The sequence below is a fragment of the Manduca sexta genome, chromosome 7 (assembly GCF_014839805.1).
Source record: "Manduca sexta isolate Smith_Timp_Sample1 chromosome 7, JHU_Msex_v1.0, whole genome shotgun sequence".
Taxonomy (NCBI): Eukaryota; Metazoa; Arthropoda; class Insecta; order Lepidoptera; family Sphingidae; genus Manduca; species Manduca sexta.
Genome location: NC_051121.1, coordinates 9,661,840 through 9,686,938, shown reverse-complemented (window position 1 = coordinate 9,686,938; position 25,099 = coordinate 9,661,840). Strand labels below are relative to the sequence as shown.

The 25,099-nt window shown below is 34.2% G+C and overlaps 1 protein-coding gene across 2 annotated transcripts in view; it reads right to left on the bottom strand.

Annotated features, from left to right (window-relative positions):
* Positions 1 to 25,099, bottom strand: part of LOC115442973 (transcription factor Sox-5) — a 182,585-nt gene that overhangs the window by 7,794 nt on the left and 149,692 nt on the right. For both annotated transcript variants that reach the window (XM_030168325.2, XM_030168261.2), the window contains exons 4-5: positions 4,805 to 4,972; positions 465 to 687 (exon numbers count right to left, since the gene is read on the bottom strand). In XM_030168325.2, the coding sequence (XP_030024185.1) occupies positions 465 to 687; positions 4,805 to 4,972 (391 nt within the window). The remainder of the gene's footprint in view (positions 1 to 464; positions 688 to 4,804; positions 4,973 to 25,099) is intronic.

Below are 25,099 nucleotides of genomic sequence, written 5' to 3'. Positions count from 1 at the left end.
TCTGTAGATTGAATGGATTATTTATATAAAAAAGCAATGCATTCGTTAAAAATATTGCTTTGAACGAGACGAACTTGCCGTTCGCCTAATGGTGAGCAAAACGACCGCCCATAAACAGTAGAAACACCATCCAACCTTGAACTACAAAGTAATGTTTGGTATTCCACAGCGCTCGCCATCCTGAGACATGAGATGTGAAGTCTTAGTATATCCAGTAGTTACACTGGCTAAAGAGGAGGCAAAGGTCCGACTAGGGCACTCACTTTTAGCCACGTGTCTCTTAATGTGATAGAGCGGGTTATCATCATATGCGGCACAAATTCCAGGCTCTGGGTAGAAAAAGCTAACATCATTTCGTTCAACCCGAGATTCGAAACCAGGACCTAAATGTGGTGTACCGCACGCAGTACAACTACGCCACCGAGGCACTCAAACGTAATTAATAGCAAATAAAAAGTACTCACTGTTACAAGCGCTATACTCTTCTTCTTTAGGCATGTAAGGAGACTTTTCCTCCATGGGTGGGTAGGGGACGAACCGGGGCAGCATCATCGGCTGCGCTGGCGAAGGGGAGCGCTGCTTGCTCAGGTTGAGCGGCGCGTCCGGGTCGGGGGGTGGAGGTGAACGCGCGCCCGCCGTGAGCTGCGCGAGTTGCGCCGTCGCAGGCCAGGGCGGTGTGGGGACCACCTGGAATGAGAAATGTGTTATGTAACATATATACAAAGGTATATAGAATATATGATTATCTCTGCACCACCTTAAGGTTGACTGAATGCCTATGGCATTAAGTCCGCCTGTATACTTTTGTATATAAAGTGCTAAATAAATAAATAAATATATCTTTGGAGGAGGCCTTATCCAATAAGGGAGTCCATAAAAGAAACCTAACAAAACTAATCATCAATTTTAGTTTAACTAACAAAATAACACACCTATTAGTTATAAGATAACCCTGTAATAATGCAAGGAATAATAAGGCTTTTTTATTTATTTTATTTATACAAAGAAATGTACAAAATTACATAAAAGTCGCACAATAAATTGATCGCTTTTTATCGATGAATCGTCTATTAGAACGTATTTTAAAACATTCATACAATAACCTGTTTCGTTCATTAATATATCTTCAAATTGAGAACCTCCTTAGATCTAGATGTTACCTTGACTATATAGACAGTATTGAAGCAACAGAGAAACATTAAAAATATTCTAGCTTAAAGATAGCAAGCATCGAATCTATTGGAACCTAAGATGTAGATTAGCTATCTTGATATAATTGGAGAGAGTACTGAAGTTACAGAAACAGTAGAATATCCCTAGCTTAAAGTGGCAAGCATCGAATCTACTAGTGTTTAGTACATGACTTTAGACATCACACATGACAGTCACGGAATGGATTTAGGTTAGATTAGACGACTAACTGCATATCTGACACTCTCTCCCTCCTATAGGATCCATTTCTACGTAAATTGTGTCAAAAAACCCAAATAAGTTTACCCAGCCTCGTAACCGTGCCAACTTCAGAATCTATAACCTTAAGTATACTGATATTCAAATAAAATTAACATACAATCACCGTTCATCTATATATATAAAAATGAATTGCTGTTCGTTAGTCTCGCTAAAACTCGAGAACGGCTGAACGGATTTATCTTATCTTGGTCTTGAATTATTCGTGGAGGTCTAGGGAAGGTTTAAAAGGTGAGAAAAATTCGAATAATTGCCGGGAAAATCCTCAAAACAGCATTTTTCTATTTCCCATACAAACGTTTTCTAACTAATACGTAGAGTCAATTTGAGCTTTATTGCTATTGTATAAAAGTTCACTGTTGTCTAAGCAATGTAGGTGTGTTCCTAATATCAAAGCAGTGTGCGTTGGAGCACAGAATATAATAATGTAATGTCGCGTTCTGAAACTCAACAAAAGTGATATCGCGGACCCGACTAAATTGAACAGTCACAAAATTTAATATATCATTAGTTATTTGGTTGGCTTCACGATATTATTTCTTTTGTTTTACTTTAAAATGCATGTTTTCGTTATGGACAATTTTTGAGCTACTTTTGCATATCTATACTTATAATAAATCTGTAGAGAGGTCAATTCTGTACATGAAATATATTTCCAAAATAACTGGGGGTGATTAGGGATCGATACTGATGCCAAAAATGCAATTAGTAAAATTTTTGTCTGTCTGTCTGTATAACCATTATAGAAACAAAAACTACTCGACGGATTTTAACTTAACTTGGTACAATTATTTTTCATACTCCTGAGCTGGTTATAGTATACTTTTCATCACGCTACAAGTAATAGGAGCATAGCAGTGATGGAAAATGTTGGGAAAACGGGAGAAGTTACTCCATTTTTTAAGCTTCCGTCATTTCGTGTGCAACCGTAATGGTTAAAAGTTCCTTCGATTTCACCAGGATCCCATCATCAGACCCTGACCGGACAATCGGACCACCTGCATACCACCATAAATTAAAAAAACATCCCGACAAATTGAGCACCTTCTCCATTTTTGAAACCCGAAATCCACGCGGGCGAAGCTGCGGGCGGAAGCTAGTCTATATATATAAAAATGAATCCCTACTTCCCTTGGTCACGCCATCACGCGTGAACAGCTGGACCGATTTCACTATTTTTTTGTTGTTGTGTTTGTTATTGTCAGGAGAAGGTTCTTATGAAAGAAAAAAAAAACAAAGAAATTGCGCGGATCAAAAAACTGTGCGGAAAATTAGAAAACGTAAGAAAACTTAACGAAAATATTAATTTTATATAAATGTCAATTATTTGAAATAATTGTCAGCGATTGACAGAATGCGCGCTCCAAATTCATAGTTAAGACGGGACAACGTCTGTCGGGTCAACTAGTTTCTTATAATTATATCATAACAATTTTCTGCCATCACACACGGATTCGATCCACGCTAATGATTTCTCATAAACGATTACATCATAAACAAAATAAAAAATAATGAAATTATAATTGATTTTATATTGAATTTTAGACAAATTGATTTGGCTAACATTAGTAATACGTACATCATTCGTGTTTAAACATTAGCCAATATCCTGTGGTTATAAAATAATCATTGACAATATGTTTACACTAACACAACATGCTGCAATTTGTTTAAGGTGGGTGCTAATGTATGGGATATGTAATATACTAGTTTTAAAAATACAATTTTAAAATTGCTAGAACATTTTATCTTTACAGAATTCTTATAATGATTTTTTATTTGTTTTTTTTTATTGTCTCTCGGCATATTGGTTTCAGTGCACCTGTTATTAAACAATGTATAGCCCAGCGAAAGTGCCCACCGGCTAAAGATACAAGCATCCCGGACAGTCGGTATAGTCATGTCGACCTACATAATTGCTTCTTCACGCTCCGCTTGAAAGACCCCAAGTAATAGGAAGGAGGGAACACGTCATTATTAACTACAATATAATGTATGTAATAATAACAACGCGTAAGTAATTAGCCAGCAGAGTAATTGAATCAAATTATTTCACGTGATCTCTCCAAAATACCTACATTATATACTTAAAAGTCTCAAGCGTCACTCGCTTTAAGCGAAACTAATCATTACGAAGACTGAGAAGATATTTAAAACTCCGATTACAATCACTGTACGCAGCGCTAAAAATGTCATTTGTTAGCATAAGCGTATCGCTCACGAATCTGTAGCACCTTTAGCGCATCATAAACATAATTTCACAAAACACGATGGACGCTACGAAAGTTGTTCTATTACTAATTATAATCGGCTCAAACCGGTGTTATGTAAAATTATAATTAATGCTTACTATTGCCGTGTTCTGAAGATTTCGTATAACAAATTTATAGAAGCAATTTCCTTTAACGTTACATCAAGAAACGAGACGCATCGGGATTTATTAGGTTTATTTAATTTATTGTAATCGATAATGTTTTGATTGTAATCAAATTTTATGTACCTTCAATTATTAGGTTATGCATTAACTTCTCGGCTTGTCTTCAAAAGGAGAGTACGGCAGCTTTTGTTAAAAGAAGCAGAAGAGTTGTCAATTTAATTCTAAACTTTATATTATTAGTATATACGAGTACATATTATATATTTATGTATTTATAATATTACTTATATTATGTTTGTATTTAATATAGTTGTACATTATAGTTACTTTTATGTATGTTTATGTATAATTAAATATCCTTATGCACCTATCTTATTTATTTCTGCACCACCCTTCGGTTGACTGGGAAAGAATGCCTTTGGCATTAAGTCCGCCGATATACTTATTACGTATATAAAGTGCAAATAAATAAATAAATAACTTTGTAGTTGGTAAAGAAATAATTACAAATTGTGAACTGTTCTACTTTCGCAAGTTTTAGCATAATTTGTCAAATCTGTTACACTTAAAGAACTCTATTTATGCTTATGTACTCAAACAATTATAATGTGGTGTTTACTTATAATAGTGAATTTTATTAATTGTATAAAAAATTATAAATAAAGGTATGATAAACGCCAGTAGGCTTTTCGTAATATAAAACAAAGTCTCTCTCCATGTCTAGAACGCGAAAATCCCAAACTCTACCGAACTGATTTGATGGTTTTCACTAATAGACGGAGTGATACAAAAGGAAGCTTTATGTATATTCATTAATGTATTGTTCCATATAAAAAAATAAGAATATATGCTCTGCTTCCTGTGCGAAGAAAAAAATCGGCAAATATGCTCTACTACCCGTACTAAGCCGAAGCAGGTAACTAGTAAATACCTAAATACTTAAGTCAGATTACGTACATTAGGCGGCGCTTGCGGCTGTGGTCTCATCTGCTCCAGCAGTGGCAGTAATGCCAGCGGAGGGCCAGGGTACATCCCGTGCTGTCCGCGCCGCACCAACTCCTGACGCCGCAGCTGCTCCTGCTGCAGTCGCTGCAGCTCCAGCTCGGCTGACACGTTGCTTATACTCTGGAAAAGAAGAAAACGTTAGTAATCATTGGAGATAGAGATTAGGTGATCAAAGAAAAAAGGGCCGCCATAATTGTGCCGATTGGCAATTGATATTAAATTCTCGTCAGTTCATACTTTATCTGGACGACATTCCAGATTAGATACATTGGACCCACTTTGCGGTGCCGGAATAAAAAGTTATATTATGAGTGGAGTATTAGCTAATTACTTGCGACATTAATAATAATTTTTATTGTTTAATTAGTAGCAAAATATAACTCCTTAAATCTGTGTGGTAGTCGGGTAAGCATACGATTTTAAAAATACCTAAAATAAAACCTTTTTAATATTATATACATATCCCTACCTGTTAATGTTTATTCCAGAGACGCTTAACAAAACAAGAGAGTCCATTAATCGGCCAGTGCGTAAATTGTGTAAATTTTAGCGGCCATTCTTAACGAAGAATGTTTCATCGCATTTGTTTCCCACAATATATTGCACACTTAAGCACCGTCCACGACAAAGGATACATTTAAATGTGTGCACAAATCAACCGCGGCGAATGCACGGTAAATCTTCAAGCACATAAACCAAAACCCAAAAAAGAGGTATCTCAATTAATTGCATCGCTTTCGTGACGAATAACACAGTATACATTTTATCAGCTCTTCATTAAGACCTTATTGAATTGTTAATGGCAGCGGGTGAGATTGGGCGCGGTGATGAAATCCTAACTACCCCGACAGTTCCGCCGTGAAAGAGGGCCGCATTTTTCAATGTTTTTAATACATTTAAGTGAATCATCGGAGATAAAAAAGGAGGAGCGCTAATGGAAGACAAAAGCGTATTCATAAATAAACATGACATAATCACATGCAAAAACGAATGCGATGGTAATAGGTGTAGCGGGTACGCGGTGGCGGGGCCGTGTGCCAGCGCCACCGGTGGACCAACTTTTTCCATCGCGCTGACAAATTGCCGCCATAACCGAACGGATTAAACTTTTTATTAAAAACAACAAACTGAGCATAATGTATGGTCGTAATCGGCAAGGGACAGATGTTCCCCAATAACGCACGCGATTTATCTAATGTAAAAAGACTTTTATTTAATAGCTTTGCGGAGATGTCCTAGCAATTGGCGCTTATATTTTACGTCGGACCGTCATTTCGGCATTGCGACCGCGCTTTGATAGCATTATTAATGTTACGAATGATATAAAAATGTGATTTTTGATGGAGGACACCAGCTGTGCGGTGACAATTTATTGTAGTTGGACCGCAGGTGGCGTTACAACCAATAAATATATGGGAATGTAACATGAAAGATGGACGGTAATCATATAGATCGGAACAATATTCGCCGTGCCAACAAACCGTTGCTCATTGTGGCTGTTGAGAGCACGTTTCAGCGATTCCGTAAATAGAAAAGCGAAACAGATATTACAAAAACTTGAGGAATAATCTCTATTTAATCCACATAATAGTATTGTCAATGGAACAGACAAGAAAACTCCCAATGATTTAGATGTGACATCGGATTAAACAGAAACCGTCAAAAACAATGAAGAATGCATAGACAAAATGATCGGAGATGGCCGGACATACCGTGGCGTAATTTATAAAGTCGGCGCCGATATCAAAATAGTAGCGGCAATCCTGGTTAATGCATGTTAAACTAATCCGACCTCTATGTCGTTGTGTTAAGGATCACGCAGATTAAAAAGTTGAGATTAGGTGAAAATCTTTATAATGAAACAGACGTCACATTGACGTAAGAGATTCAAGATCTTGGGTGAAATCATAATATTTACTGTCACTCGTGGATACGTTCTCATTTCTGGATAGATTATTCCGGTCATGGTTGTAGGCGCCCTGCGCGGGAGTAGCAAACCCATTGACGTCGGTGCAAGTTTCTAGTCTTGATTAATTATTTTTGTAAAACTAGAAATAGAATATCGTTGTTCAATTCTTAGATTAGAGTTGTTAGAAATTTATACTTCGTGTATCGTGTGAAATCTTTTAATTTTGTGTTAGTAAAATATTATGTCACATAGTTTTTTATAAAATTGTTTTTAGGTTTACGCAAACTTGAATATGGCCTTATTAAATGTACCAAGAAACAAATTGATGAATTTGGTGTTTACCTACAAAATAATTATTAAAAATGGATCTTAAATCTTTAAGTTAAGTCCTTTTTTTATTTTTGTAATAAATAATTTATTTGAACCTGTAAAATGTTATACATTATTTAGATTCCATCAATATTAACTCTACTGCCAGTTCGGAAAGCAGTTCTCACCATAGAAGAACGAGTAAGAAACTCTGGTGTAGCTCTTTTTAAAATCAGTTTAAGGTATAAACTACAGTACATGATACAGATAAAAAAATATGTTTTTTTTCTTGTTTAGAGTAGTTCATTAATATACTCACAAAATAGGTAATAAGTGAATTTTAAATTTTAATACATCCAGTGTGCATAACCTTCTCAGAAATCATGAAATATACTTATATTTCTAGTACTTATATTTTGTACATGCAAAAGCATTTGTAATTGACAGCACGATCGCCAATTATAACCATTAAATCACACAATAAACATTTATCATTGTAAAAAGCAATAACAACTTTAATGTAATTATTTCTCAATTTACAAACTCCATCATTACAACGGATTATCTTTACAAAAAAGTATAAAAACATGAATAAAAGAGGGTCTACAATAGAGAGGATGCAACAAAGGGCAACGAAGCAAACGATGACATATCGAAATTAATCGATAATGCACCACTCTAACAGAAAAAGGTATGGAGTAGCTGGTATTATATTTTTTGAAGTTTGGTTTACAAATATGCTGTATGGAGAGGTTGATTTTTTATATTATTAAGATGTATTGGAATAATTCAACTATACTTGGTAATTCACTAATCTTTTATTATATTAAATGTAGGTAATGGAATACATTTAAATTACTTGGTGATCTCTCTTTTTATTATCTTCATAAATATTGAGAATATATTTAATACGACATAGGTTTAATAAATAAAAACAATTTAAATAGTATGCTGGCTTACAATGGTCTAGCGATATTAGAAATATACTTAAAAGAGTCCCATCTACATATGATTATATATTGTTGATTATTCATTAAAAACAAAAAGATAGTTTAACCTCTGTTACAACATTTATTTCAATCAAATATTTGCAGTAGCAACGTCTTCTCCACGCCATTTGTGTGTCAAAATTTACATATTAACATCAACACCGAATTGCACAATAATATTGAATTAATTATTTATTCGAGTTGCGATACGTGAGTCGTTTTTTCGAGACCGGTCTGAGATCGGCCTGTTGATTATCCCGGAGCTGATGACCTACCGACTTTGTCACTTACATAATCATTTTTCATGATTATAAAATAAGTCATTAAATATTTAAATAAATTATTAAAATCTTTTCTTTTACTGGTTCTTTTTCATTAGTTCATTTCTAAATGTCTTCATATTTTACTAAGGTTATTTGAATTTAGCAGTTTCCTTGTAAGTTCCGACTCATAAATGTTTTCGCGAAGTGATTATAATCTGTTCATTATTTACTTTAGTATTGTTACCTATTTTCCGCCTTCGATTCCAAATACATATCGACAGTAGACAGTTTATTTAACTTAAGCGTCATTTTTTGCAAAATCGGTAGAGTTTTATATATATGGAATCAGAACTTTATTTGTGTTTTTGTACCTAGTTTAAATGGATAAAAATGTTGGTTAAGACAATTGGCTTTTCAACCAGTACGTAAAACTGCAATCTTGAATGTATAATTACCAATTCCAGGAGTTATAGGAGGTTAAGACCTAACGAAGTCGGTTATGAATGTCCACCAGATTTAATCTACGTCTCCAGTTACCAAAATCTCTCGGGTCGACGCCATTTTTATCGCATAATTTATGATTATTATCGTAGGAGGAAAACCATTTCGTATATGCATCATACAATATGCGGATATTTCTTTAATTAGATACGTGGCGGTCAAGTTTTTGTTAAATTTAAAGCGTAAGATAAGTTCGTTGATTTGATGGTTACAATAAATCTTATTGCAAAATACGTTTTCTCTTTTATATCAGCGAATAAAAGGAAACGATTCGTGTCGTTTTAACTGTGGTTTTAATTTATAGACTCGAAGAAGCCTACGATTAAATTAACATTGCATTCTGACGAATATAACAAAATTAATTTTAGCACTTCGTTTTTTGTTATTGATAAAATATTTTTGTTACGAAATCAACAGAATAACTTTTTGACATCCACCAATTAAACTGCCAGAAAGATCACGAGAAATGTATCAATAATAAAATGAACACAAAACATGTGCAGTTTTCCCCGCGGGACGCTGCACGTCTGTTTATCGTGATTTTAGGGATCTGCCAACGTGAGTTATATATCGATTCATGCAACGATTATCGTATCGATTTTATCGATTCATGAAGGTCCAATTCTGATTAAATTTTGTATCTTCCATTTTTATACATTATGGTTAAATGCTTTTTCGTATCAATTTCTTCATAAACGTTTGTATGCTAATAGTCTTAATAATATAATAAATTCAAAATTAGTCAGATTTTGGAATATTCGATCACATAAAAGATAGTCGGTATCGATTAAATCGATTCATCATAATCGAAATCGATTCGCACCACTCGGTGCCCCTCTTTACGGTGCATCGTGAGTCGCGATTTTTAATCGCCAATGTACAGATCGTATCTAATGTCTGCAGTGATTATGCGTTTTGCCATCAGCTTAATGGGTTCCAACCTTTTTACCTTTTGTTCCGGTGCGAAGAACGGCGATTGTTTTGTGCCATGACGTTGATGCTGCACCACAGGATGTTGGGGATGAGATTTGTAAATGTTTTATCGAATGACGAGCTGTTTGGTTTAAAATGGAATTGATTTTGAAATTTGAATTTAGAATTCTAGTTTGCATTGATTGAATCAGGGCTGATGTTAATTCGATACTAGAGCGTTAACGTATTTTATTTAAAAATCGAATGTTTAAAAAATCTCAAGACACCTATAATTTTACAAAGCATTATACTTTTTGTAAAATCCTTACAAGCTGTCTCTTGATGCGAGCGTTATTAAAGATCGTATTTTTTTGTTTGATATTGTAAGATTTTGTTCCGCGTACTAATTTGCACCGTTGGAAGGGCTATGAATAATTGATGAGCGCGCCACGTGCCGGCAGGCGGCCGATAGGAATCCTTTCGCTAATTTGGCCAACCACAAGGGCTGCCTGTTGTCACACGTTTGTTTTTTGCCCATTAATTCGTGGAGTGTTTATCGCGATCGATATTGATTTTGGATAGTATTTTAATGATTGTGAATGATTAAAAGGAAAGAGGTGGTATTTTGTTTAATTGTTCTTTTTTTTTCTCTCCATACCAGCCAGTCCGAAGCTTTTCTTTCTTTTTATTTTACATGTAACATTGTGATTTGTTTTTTAATTTTAACAAATATAAATGCCCGTGTTTGTATAAGTAATTCTTATTTGTAATAATAAATTTATTGTAATGTACCTTGTCTCTTTATAGGTGTAACTATGTTGACCTACGTGATTAATATAATTTTTATATAATTTAATCGTAACATAATATGTCTAATTTTATAGACAAGCTTCATGTAAGACTTCATGATTTAAATATTGTAAGTAACTTATTATGTTTTTGCGAATGTTAAACATTGAAATAAAATTGTTTTTCAGCTTTTATGGCGGTTTTTTATATTATAATTATCTATCGACGTTTCAAAGACTGCAGCCTTCTGGTCACCGAAGGGACTCGGAAAAACAATTTTATACCAATAGTGACTGATTTAATATTACTAACACAAAACATCCACCAATATAACGTAGTTTCCATAAAGTGTCCACCTTTCAACATTACACAACATCCATTTTTGGTAAAAGGGAACTTTAATTTTACAGCTTCCCTCAGAAACGGGACATATCAAAAGAGATAAGACAGTAAATCAACAAATGGACCGCCACATCACAGGGGCGGCGTGTTTTTGATACTTTTATTATAATAACTAATAACAAAACAATTTTTAGACTTCCGGGCTTTGACAACGGGGCGATGAAGCGCCTCTATAATGTGAAACATGTTTACAATGAAGGCAGGTCGTAAAGAGACTCTTGGGGAGCTTGTTTCTAACGTATATTCCTTTGATTGTAACTCTGTATATTGATTAATTCAGTTTATACAGGGTCATTTTGACATTGTGTTACTAAATGAAACCACATACTCGTCTTCAGCTTTGGTACTTAACATTGTGCCAAAAATCATCTATTAATAACGAATATTTTCACCAAAAATCCTGGTTTTAGTTTTCGGATTTTTATATCATTTTATAGTTTAATGCAAATATGGCGTGTGCGTGAACGTTTTTTCAGACTGAAAGTATGATGTTGCCGCTACGACGAATTCTCTAAGAGTAGTATGTAGTAACGCAATATCAAAATGACCCTGTATAGGTGATGATTTTGCTGGTAGTAGGATATATTTTATATTCGCCCGCATAGCGACCACTGTACAAAAGGTGTTAAAACCGGTCATAGAGGCACAAATAATTGTCTCGTTCCGGGATCAGGCAGTGTATATCCGATTCCATCAAGCCGGCATAATTGTGTCGACTGTCGAGGGGTAATCATCTCTCGTCAGTCGACATTTTATTGAACCCCACTCCACTTACAATTAGCGGATCAACTTTGACGTGCTTGTACAAAAAACAATTTAAAAACATACATTATGTTGATAATTGCACATTGTACAATATATTATAGAATTATTGCAATACATATAGTAGAATATTTAGCAGTTGTATGTACCAGCGTCTCGCTTAGAAATCTACTCAAAGTATGCCGAAGAGGTTAATAACATCAACTATAAATCACATATCCATACAATACTATATACCACAAAATATAAACGTAAACAAACACACAATGTTACCCTAAAGTTTAAAAATAACCATTCGTGAATATGCACATAAGCATAAAATGAAGATAAACAAAAGAGGTCCCCGAAAACCAAAAGGGAAGTCCAACCGACCGCTACAACTCTCGGGGGGTTAGCACAAACGCCCCCCCAGTCTCCCCGCCGGCCTCTCATCCCCTCTCCTATCTTGCCTCTCCCGTTCTTACCTATTCCGGGATGCTCGTCCCACTTCAACTTTTCTTTTATTTCTTGCCTGCTCTTATGTTTATTTTTGTTTTCCGTTAGCCGGCGGAAATAATGACGTTAGATGGTTGTGGATATGATTCGTGGTTTTTTTTTTATATAATACGATATTATGGGAATGGATATCGCATTTTGGATTAGTTATAATCTAAAAATTGATCGTTATACGGGTTAAGACATTGCATTACTAAATTAAACCAAATACTTATGTTCTTAAAATAACCCTTTACGATAAGTTACCGTAGATTAAAAATAGAAAAGTGTAAGTTTCAAACAAAATAAATATCAATAAAAAGTATTTTTACGCCCCCTAATGCCACTACTACGTAAAAAAATGTAGCGGTAACTTCACACTTTCCGTCAGTAATACACCCACACACACTCTCTATTCGCCCTAAAAATTGTAAAACCCATTTATATCATTTATGGTATTTAATCATCGACAGCAGTTAAGTATAAGATTTGGGCGGTTCTAATGTTGTAAAGGCAATCATATCTAAGCGACAATCAGTAAACTTTTAAATACAACGTTTAATGTTTAGATTTAAGAAAATTTATAACAATTAGACTATAGTGACTTTATAAAAATAATGTCTAATAATATAAAAATGAGCCTAATGATAAAGAAAACCTAGATCAAACGGCGCAGACTTATATTTGTCGGTTAGATATGATTGATTACCTTTCAAGCATCCATATCTATAAGATACCTAAAGTACCAAAATATCTTTATCTATTGTATATTAGAAAGAGCTTTCGAGTTTGTAGATAATATTATTCAGAAATTCATATCTGATTTTAAAAAATGGCTAACTAATAAAACATCACCCATAACATTAAATTTTACCTCGTATCTATGTAAATAACGGACTTTTACTCCGACAAAGGTTTTATAACATAGAATAAAATTAAACAATAGTAATTTGACCGTATAGTTGATACATATTGATAAACTACTAAATATATTAAAATAATTTATTTTATTGTCATTCAAAAGTAAATGTATTTTACTATATTCAAGTATAAATATGCCAGGATCGTGCAAAGTGGCAATCCATAGTCTCTGCCTATCCCTATGGGATAAAGACGTAATACTATGTATGTATGTATGTATAAGTCACTATCCGCTAATACTATCGCACTTATACTGAACCCCTTCAGTTTGCACATTTGATACGACCCGTCGCATCCACAACACTCCAACGTTTTCCCAAGATGACCTTTTGTACGATAGAATTGGTGGAGTGCCGTCATTATTCTGCCCTGCATGCAATTCTATAATTTACCACATTTTAAAAACAAAACCAGACGGTGTATAATGAAAACAAATAGCGTACACTAAAAATACGTTGCGATGTTTAATTAAAAGTTTAGATCGTAGTTTCATTGCGGCTTCTTGATACATTTGTTTGGCGCTTCGTGTTTCATTTGGGTTTACTGATTGTGTTCGAGGTGATGGTGTTACGGAATTTGAAGGTTTTTACTCTGGTAGGTATGTGAAAGTCAGGGTAGGAACCACTGCAATTTTCTGCCGTCAAGCAGCAGTGTGTAGTCACTGTTGTGTTCCGGTTTGAAGAATTTGTAGCCAGTGTAACTACTGGATATAATAAGACTATCTCATGGCTCATGATGGCGAGCGCAGTGGAATACAAAACAATTCTTTGTAATTCAAGGTGTTGGATGGTGTTTCTACTATTTATGGGCGGTTGTATCATTTACCATCAGGCGAACGGCAAGCTCGTCTCATCATACAAAAGTCAAAAAAATGTTAATTGAATATTATGTATGTTATACGTATATAGAAATTAGTTTTGCATTATTATCTGGAATTTGATATTAATTTGACAATATTTTAGCCGTTCTAAACTAGTTCATTGGCTTTATGTTTTAAAAGAAACCTTACAATCGGTATTGAGAATACCCATTATTATTTTAGGCATGCCAGAAAACAAATTTGGCAGTAGATTTATTAAGTAACCAACTTTATTAATAAACTATAAGCAAACTATAAAAGAAAACATAAACGAAAAATCAAAGTACACGTCACGATTTTCCTCAAGACCGGGGTATTACCACGGCTTTGTCCACATCAATGGGACACCACAAAAGTGCGAAACCTCGGTGAGAGAAAAGATTAATAAAGCTTAGCGCACACTCAACACCTGTTTGTCGCTAATGGAGCGACCTTAAGCCCCCACGAAATAGTAACGAGGGAATAGTATTTTGTCTTATTTTGTAAGATTATAAACGTTTTTAGTTGTTGGCGTTTTTTAAGGCGTAGTGTTGACTTCCTGACTTTCTGACGATTTCGGACTGTTATGATATCGAATTAAACATTGGGCGTTGCTACGGGACTATGATAAATGATAATATATTACTTTATCCCATTTACCATTATGTCATTAAGGTTATTTTTCCGTGACACGCGTAATGTCATGTAGATGTCATGTTAGCCGGCTAACATTACGATGGTAAATGGGTTATAATTGATTTAGATAGTGCATGAAATTTGTCTGATTTTAAATCAATTTGTTCTTCTAATTATTACTATGCCGAGACAGAGTATTTCATCATATCATGTAAGTTGTACGGGACATAGTATCGTGAGAAACATTTCCCTCCAGAATTGTTTAAGTTGTTTTTGTATTTTTTTGATGAATATTATAAGTGACTAAGAAAATGGCAAGAAATACTAAGCAAAATTCTCCGTCAAATATTCTAATTAAATATACGTACCGAAACCTTATCTCCCATTTTAACGAATCTAGATATTCCAAATGCACTCAAACTCAGCGATTCCGCCTCCAAGTATCCAAAAAATTAAGTTACATTACGAACAGTTTGAGCTGTAAATAATTGGAGGAGACTTGAGCTAACCATCCGGATGGGGGTAACAAGCGGGTTATCCGGGTAAAAAGGCAAGTTACCCGGGTAAAGGCAAGTTGCGTTCTGCCCGGGTAACGAGCCAGGCCTGTAACGATGCGCCTCTCAAGACATCCGTCTGCTTTGTAGATGTTGGCTAGTTGGATCAAATGTTTGGACTTAGTATTTTGATGTTTGTTTTAATTTGGTGGAAAGAGTAATGTTATTCAGGCTGGTGTTTATTTTGTTTTGTAATGGATGAATTTGTACGAATTAATTCGGATTTTTGGATGTTACATTGCTGGATAGCAGGTAGGGGTTATGATTGAAGCTTGCCTATTATTAAGGTATAAGCCTATAAATATGCTTGAAATATAAAAGGTAGACCAGATATATTATTATTCAATATTATATTCCAATAACATAAATATTATATATATGTAGTATTGAATTTTATTGTTTTAAATGATATTTTAAACGTTGCTTGGTATTACCCACTGACGCATTCTATAGAATCGGATTGTAAATACATAAAACAGCATATTTGTTATTGAAATTATTCCACGAATGACGCATTAAATACAAATTGACTGTGAAGCTTTTTGCTAAAATTAATTCATTATGAAAATAAACAATTATTATACTTGTTTCAGTTCCATTCAAAAACTATTTTATCAACTGTTATAATTCTCTGAAGGCTTTAAGTTTATTGATATTTTTTGAATTTAGATGAGTCAGATGCTAAGCGATACGACCGCCCATAAACAGCAGAGATACAATCTAACACCTTGAATTACAAATGATTGTTTTCTATTCCACTGCACTATTAAAACTGGAACACAACAGTACCTACACACTGCTGGTCGGCGGCAGAAATAATATTCTATATTGACTGCTTACATTGATGTCTTGAAACCGATTAAGCGATTCAAAACTCCACTTCGCATCTTGAAGTAGCATTCACCTGAATATCTAATGTACAACAAACCAATTGAATAATACTGACTGTTCCCAAAACGTCATTCGCTCAAACGAGTGTCCGACAAGACAGTAACTGTTTACCATCAAACGGTCTGCCTGCTTATATTGTCTATCTCTTTTATATAAACATTGTTAGACCACTTGAAAGTATTTTAAAGTTTATTGTATTTAAAGTATAATTTATGAAGTAAATAATTTTTTTACATAAAACAAACTAGTGCAATACAAATGCGACAGACACTGCAAGCCAAGAGGTATTTAAATTCACTATTTAAAATGTATAAAAAAACTGTTAAATGAAACTATATTGATGTTCGTCTATAAATTGTAACATTTTATAAGCCGATGACTGAAGCAAAAACAATGATACGTCACCCGTGTCAGAACTGACACGCGTCAGTCGTTAGCGAGTGTGCGCTTAGCTTTACGATTGTTTTTTTTTAAACTTCATAATGGGTCGATGACAGCGCGGTTACAGATAAAAAAAATATTATGTTTTATTATGCTTATTTATTCGTAAAAATATGCTTAGAATATAAAATATGAAGGAACGGATTCTATTTTCAAACGACTGCACAAAACAAAAGCGACCGTTGGTTCGAAAGCGCATTGATCACTCATTACTCAGTATAAATAAATCAATTATTATAATTCAATCGTCACTATCGATCAGCACGCGCCACTATTTATAAAGGTATTAACCTTTTGCCGTCAACAATGTGCCGGTGGAGCGTAAATATTTATTTTTATACAATCCCAGCGATGCGCCTGTACGGCAAGATTAAGAACAGTCGGACCGAATAAAATTTGGGAAACTGTACGCCACTTGTGTGTAATATAAACAGTGTGGTCTTTGTGATGTAGTGAGCAGCATTACAATAAATGTACGGAGATTCGAGCACTTAATAAAATAACAAACATCGAACACTGGTCAATGTTAAACATCAGGCGGATCTAAATAGTTCTTTCTATCTAAACAGCGAGCTTTTGTCTATTCAACAGTTGGAGAGGCGATAAAACAAAATGATGTATCTGTGGAATGATTTTGTGTTTCGTTCGGCGGTCGAGTGCTGTGCGTTCATTCACTCGCCGGTCAGAGTAATTCATTAGTTTTCTTCTCGTTAACTAAATAAGGAAAAAATTACACAAACGGATGTTTACTTATAAGGGTGGATTGGGTTTATCTCGGTGTTACAGAATCTAATTATGTAATAGTTTATTATTCGGTCGGTTTGGTATTTCCATTTAGTATATTTTAGACTTCTGTGAACGGCTTTCTGTAGGAAGTTGCACAAATTAAGCTGTTGTAGATTTGTTCTATGACTTCCAATGGCAGGGATATTAGTTGGGGTTCCACAAGACACTCAAAGGTATTATTAGTAAGGTTGTTTTCGAGAAATTTTCAAGAATTTGATGTCTCTATTTATGACGTTAAGATGATTTTACTGATGGTTTTTTGGACAAATTATGCGCATAAGAGGTGTCGGCACCTTAATTACAATGTTCATAATAAGTGTAATAAACAAATATAAAATTTTGGCCCCAAAAAAAAAATACGTTAAGTGGATATATAGATACAAGCCAACATCATACTGTACTTAGGGTTTATTAACCACATTTTGGAAAAGCAATTATTTAAAAACAGATCTAAATATTAAAACGAATCAAGACAATTTCATTCAACGGATAAACATAAAAATTAATAAAGATGTGACGATAAAAGAGAACACGCAAATTTCGTACCTAAAATTAATAAGTTATTAAAAGAAAGTATACATAAACATTTCATTTCATTACAGCCGCAATGGTTCCATCAAAGACATATAAAATGTATTATGAAAAAAATAATGTAATAATAGTACATAAGAAAAATAACGATTATTGTCCGAACATCTTACTTAAAATTCATGTCGCCATTTTATTAAGTGATATTGACAAAATGGCCGCCGGCCATTAAAAAACCTTTCTTCATTTTATTAACGGTTTTTATTCTTTTGATATTATTTTAAGCTAAAGTAACTTTATTGCTAGTCGCATCAGGAATTTCAATTTCACATCCTGAGTAACTCTTTGATGTGATCGAGTACAGAGTCGATTAATATAGCGCTTTGTGTGTACGTCATTAGGTTCAGGTTGGCGTGGCTTTTGTTGAATGATTCATTCTTTATTGATTGCTTTTGACGTAATTTAGTTTTCTTTAGATGCACGTACTAATATTTAGTTCTTGTGTTGGAATAGACGTGGACCGTGTAAAACAAAGATTTGTATGATTAGTAATTATGGATCTAAGAGTAGATAGTCAGCTGGGAACACTACACCAATATCAATATGAATGATTTCATATTTTGTACTATTATCTTATACCTCCTCAATATTATAGTTTTTTGTTAAATATGTTGTCAGTGGTAAATGGTACACCGATTAGTAGCACACATATCAGATGCTGTACCTTATTTTTGTATCGCATTAAATGTAATAATATGCAGTGCTGTTGGTGTACCTTATTACAAATAAATAAATATATTTTTTCAACTGAACGGCAAAACAGTTCGTTTGATAGTTAGGTCTATGGCTTCATAGCCAGTACTAATACAATTCCGCACACTTCAATATGAGTACTATATAACTGTGGCGTACTCGTCAACCAACATTAGTTATGCGTGATCATCTTTTCTCGGAATAAAAATCCCGCTGTTCAGTATTTCGGTATAAAAACTGGCATAATATATTTAACAATCCAGGCATTTTCAGATCTATCTATGTACCAAATTTTATCCAAATTCATCCAGCTAGTTTACTTCTAACTAACGTCTAAGCAATCTAAACTCATTAAAACACCTTCATAAACTTTTAATTCTATGTTATTTGTAATAGGATTAAGGTTTAAAGTCGAACCAATGTCCCACCAAAGCGTTCCCCTCTCACCGGCCACTAATTCAGTCGTATATGGATGTAAATTGAAATGTATCGCATTGTATGGCATGAATGGACGATCGGCCATTGTGTTTGCCCATCAGACGGTCCCGATCCAAATGTTTAGGGATATTGTGTGTACGTTTGTGTAAACCATACAAAGTACAGTAAATATTAGTTTTAGAAATGATGACAAATGTTAATTTGCAAATATGTCACAGTTTTAGAATTTATTTGATGACTTTTATTGATTCCCGTTTCAATTATTTCAGCCACGATATAGATTTATTTATTTAATTGTAGCAAAAATATTTACTGTGAAGTTCTAGATTCATTATTTACTATCGCATATTATACAATTCTAATAAATTTTATTGTAATTCAAAACCTCATTATCTAACCTTAACAAAAAGAATACGACTCACATTGTAAAAATCAAAAATAAAAACCGATAAATCCAAGACCCTCTAAATAAAACCTAATTAATTACATAACAACAAAGAGAATACTGTCATTACCAAACCCAGTGTGATGCTCAAAGACATTATAAGAACATCAAAAGAAAACGTCAATACAGAACGTTCACAAAAAAATACTTATAATGGCGAATGTCTTGGAAAAATCTAAATTAATTTTTCCGATCCGCTCGTTCACACAAAGGGGGCTATCTCTTTGATAGACGTTTGGTATACTTACAATAATTTATGCAAGTGGTCAGCGAATGAATGAGCCTTTTCAAAGGGAACTCTCGTTTGCTAATCCGTGCCGAGGTATAAGAAATGTGTGCGGTAATTTGTGTTTTTAATTTAAATCTGTCTGTGTTAAATACATGGCTTCCTTGTTTTTCAATTCTGATTTGTTTTCTACATCAGAAATGTACGTTTTTTACATTATGTCACAGCAAAAATGTATCCTTTTAGTTTTGTTTAAGATTAGTTTGTTTTAAACTTTTTAAAACTGCAGTTTCTACAACCACTAAAGTGACATCTTCAAATTTAACAATTACATTACTAACACTTTCATGATCTGCAACCTTTTCAAATCCACCTGTTAAATAAACACGTTTCCTACTTCCAAGATCACCCAGATGGAAAGAATCGGCGGCAAACAACACCCCCCGACCGCTTTGAGGACCCAAATGTAATCTGTTTTGTTAATTTCCAACGTCGTCTCACAGAGTTTTTCATCTGTACGGCGGAATGTTTGCTTCATCCAAATGATTTATTGAATGTTTGTTACCGAAAGCGTTGTGCAAACAACTGTTTTGAAATTCGCTTGTCGTGTTTAGGTTTAATCATGTTTGGTTCTACATTTATGATTTTCATTGTTTATCTTTAATAGCATATTGGTTTTGTTGAGCAAATATATATGTATTTGCTTTATGAATTCAATTTAGTAACCTTAAAATCATATCAACAATAACTTAGTTTATAATTTAAAAATTAAATTATATTTAATACGATATGAAAAAAATAATATTATAATCAACAAGATATCAATCGGCATTACTACTTACGTTTGTAAGCAAATCAGCATCTCTAAATCAATTTCTGATCACGGTATACATGAAAAAGGTCGTATATACACAAGAAAAGTTAATTATCAAACCTGCCAGCTATCTGCACGCCTACATGCCTACATTTCAACAGATATTAAGCCATTATGTGCCAAGGGACGCCTTATTTGAATAAGCACAAATTGTCAAAGAGATTTTATCTGATTAAACAAAGATGCTCGTCTGTTAGCTTTTGGCCCCTGCTTATGGGGTGCCTATTTAATGGAAACGGCTAATACGCCTGATGATGCTCTACGATTTTGTTAACCCCCTCGCTAATAAACACGTTTAGTCCGTCCCTTTCTACCACGTTCGATTTGCATAGGAGTGAAAGAGAGGTGTAATTTGTATGTGCGTTGTATACCGTGATCCTCTTTATGACAAAAGATTTGTGTTACATTGTACTAATGTATGGGTTGATTGATGTTGCTGATAAAAATTATAAGCATATTTGTATGGGACAGTCTGTTGTGGCACAACTGTTGAAATTCACGCGGATTGGAGTTGGTTGTTTGTTGTTGGGTTGGATTTTCTTTTGGTAGTGATCGATAAAGGAGGTTGAGTAGAGAATGGTTAAGGCATTAAGGCTTCACGTATGAAGCATTAAAAAATATATATTGCCATCGAAAACTGATCAGCTGCGGACGTTCACTGCCAAGCCTTGTCTTCAAATGAATTATTGGTAAATTAATGAGAACATTGATTAAAGAGGTTACCTATCTTTCAGCGATCAAATTAGTAGGAAAATTACTATGAATAAGATATATATTTCTTTTATTATTGAATGACGAGACGAGCTTGCCGTTCGCCTGATGGTAAGCGATACGACCCATAAATAGTATAAACACCATCTAACACATTGAATTACAAAGTATTGTGTGGTATTCCACTGCGCTCACCATCCTGAGACATGTGATATTAAGTCTTATTATGTTCAGTAGTTACACTACCCACATTGTCCTTCAAGCCGGAGCACAACAGTGACTACACACTGCTGCTTGGCGGTAGAAATAGACATTGCAGTGGTACCTACCCAGGCGGACCCTCACATTTGAGATCTACCACTAATAATAGTACTACATCAATCAATCCAGATTCGTTCGGTAAACAAAACATGACCCGCAAATTCTAACAAGCTCAACTAACAACCATTCGGAAAAACTCCACTATTGTACAAAACAATTGTTCGAACACTAACAAGCCCCTTTGGAATCATCAAATTGTTAGGGATACCATTAATCCCAATTAAAACCCCATCAGCTCCGCGTGAGAAAAATCAACCAAACCTCCAATCACTATCGACCACAAAGCACTCACATCCCCTAGTTTTTAACGGCGATTGCTTTGGTACGAACTGTCGAATTTGGTGTTTATTTTTGTTTTGTTATAGTTCATTTTTGTTTGATATAGGAAGTTTCTTTTTTTATATTTAATTAGTATGTTGAATATTGTTGACGCTAGATTTTTTTGTTTAAAATTATATTTTAAATCATTATATTTATTTTACGAATATAGAGTATTAAACATAATTTTATTGTTTCCGAGTCCTTTTCAAGTTTCCATCCTCGCCGAATGTTTGCGAACGAACGCGAGCAATCAGCGTTTGTCTCACGTCACGGTGACGACGTTCGGCGCATTTTTGCGTCATTAACGCAAACGCACCGTCATCGCGACACGATTTGTCTATGGTTATCGTTTTTTTTTTGCGCCAAACGCGTCGTTTATCGTCGCACACATACAATATGCGTTAAAATCCCCTGCTAATGTGCCCGAGGAAACTTTGAGGAGATAAGAGATGAAAGCTATCGCTGGCTCGCGTGTTTTTTGTTTGAGTTTCGTGTTGATGCGTTATTTTCAGATTTAATGTAGGGAATTAAGATTTAGCGATAAATCTTGTATCAATGACTCAGATGTTTAGCAATTTTTACGAAACAGTCTGTATTGCTCTCTTTGATAAAAAAAATAATAATATTTTACTATTTGACAAACTCAACCATAATTAAACTACGGAAATGAAACAAAAAACCCGACATCACAAAACAACTTGAACAAACATCGGAAACTAACCCCATGCATAATACGAAAAAAACTGACTTTAAACCCATTATTTTGGTACGAAAGTTATGGATAGGAACGGCAAGGGTAAACACGGGTACTAAAAGGCACAAGTGGTCTCCAAACGGCACGCGTCATGGGCCACAACAAACGAATGCGCCCGCCGCCGCCGCATAAACGACAATCGCAATAATTTTAATTAGAGAAAAATTGCCGCGGCAAAGTGCGCAAGTGGCTCGGTACCGTCGACTGTGTAAACGGGCAGCTACATTTCAAATTTATGTTCTAAATTCTATTTTTTTTTTTAAGAAGTTTAACCTAGATGTTGTTTTAAAAATGTTGCAACATTTTCATAGTATATATTAGTTTTTTATTTGAAGCTTTAAAATGCCTAATGTAGACACACATGTTTGATAAGTCAATATAAGAATTGTCATCAAAAAAACTGTTCAGACGCTATCGATTTTTACACTCAATATTAAATAGAAATTTATTTAACCCTTTGCATGCTGACCATATCCGGCGCAACAATACTCGAGGAACCCTTCCCGCAAACAATTAGCGCAGGAGGGCCCTTCGAAACAACGGCAATACAGCAAAGCTTCCGACTGGCTGCAGCCCGCGGCTTCGCTTTGCAACGCTCAACAGGGCGTGTCGCGCGCTCACATTTGTTCGCAATTGTCAAACGTCAACGTGGATTTTTATGCACTTTCCTTTGCGTTGTCTGACAGAGTTGGATTTATGCTGAATATTCGAGAAAAAACTTGAAACTTTTTAGAATGTGCGCGAAATTCGAATTTTGAATGTTTATTGTTTGAAAAAAGAACGCGAACGTTAGCGAATGCATTATGGTTTCCGAGCTGCGCATTAAACACCTTATAACTACCGCTATTAAACGCTAAATGTGAAATACTTGTTTAAGACTAACCAATTTACTACTTCTAGAAGTCGAAGAATTATAATAATTTTCGTCATAATTTTCAAGACGTGAAATGTCACCAAACAAAAGACAAGTAACGCCACCAGTGGTTGTTATCGTAAGAATTTTATAATTATTTATAACCGGATAATTTTATACCGCTCACGACGTCCAACTAGTTAGATAATTTAATGAACCATCTTTTTTTACATGGAACAAGGCTATTACATCCATAAACATTAGCTGCACCACCCAGAACTTGTAGGAACCCAGAATTAAAAAAAACACATTTCTGCGCAACATTAGACCTTCACAACGCTCAGTTTAATTCTCATAATTGATTTGTCAACTAGGAACACAACTAGCTGTGGAAATAGACATACTAATACGCATGAAAAACATACAATCTGGCATCAGATTTTTAGATAACGCTTACGCAACTTTAACGTTACAAGCAAACGAACATAAAATCTCACAATTCCAAAAAGTGGAAGAACGTGGTAATACCAGAACTAACATTAGTGTACATTACGTACGATTAATTAAAAATGTCCCACAGTTTTCTGGGAATTCTTAGCTCATTACCGCACTGACACATGAGGTCGAAATTAACAGACATTAAGTTTCATTCTTGTGCATATCATCCGGAATTGTTTTTTTTATTGGGCAACACTACTGGATGTTGTGGGAATATTGTTGATTACGTGTTTTGTGTGATTGACTGGATCAATTAAGCTTTTTATAAATGTAATATGTTGGGTTGAGTGTGCTCAAATATTTGTTTATTTCACTTATTCATTTAAAATATATCATATTTTATACAATAATTAATTAGCTATTCAACTATTATTCACAGGATCATTTTGTATCAGACGCGGTCACCACTTGTCTGAAACTATCTTTTGCTTGCTATTCCTTGTTTTTTCAGGATAAAAAGTAGCCTATAGCACTTACAAGTAATGTAGCTTCCTATTAGTAAAGAAAAATCAAAATCAGTTTAGCAGTTCATGAGTTAGACGCGATCAAAATCATCAGCATTATAATATTAGCATAGATTTAAAATATTGCCTAATATTAAAAAAAAAAACAGTTTAGCAGTTCATGAGATAGGCGCGTTTAAACAAACTTATCAGCTTTATATTAGCATAGATTTACAATATTTAACGTAAAATAATGAAACACTGAAAAATGTTTAAGTACAAAAAAATAAACAAGGTTATAATGAGTAATAATGAATCTCAACCAAACAATTTTGACCATTATTAAATTGATAAAAAATCTAAACATCAACATAATCCTCTCTTCTAGCCGTTTCAAACATTATCTATTCACAATACATCTCCACACCATTATCAGTATAATTTCAAAACTAGTAGAATGTTATCGTAAACACATCGGGTCACTAATTACTCACCGTACTTTGTTCGTGTAACATGATATGGAAACATAAATTATTTTTTCCGGCCGCATAATAAAAAATAGCGGCGATAATGCCTTCTCAAACTAGCTTGGGCACGCTACTTCGTTTGGAAACAAGTTTAAGTTATGATAATTGGAGGGTTACGCAAAATTATAAAAAAATAAATAAAATTAAAAAAGAAAAGAAATATATACATTTTTATATG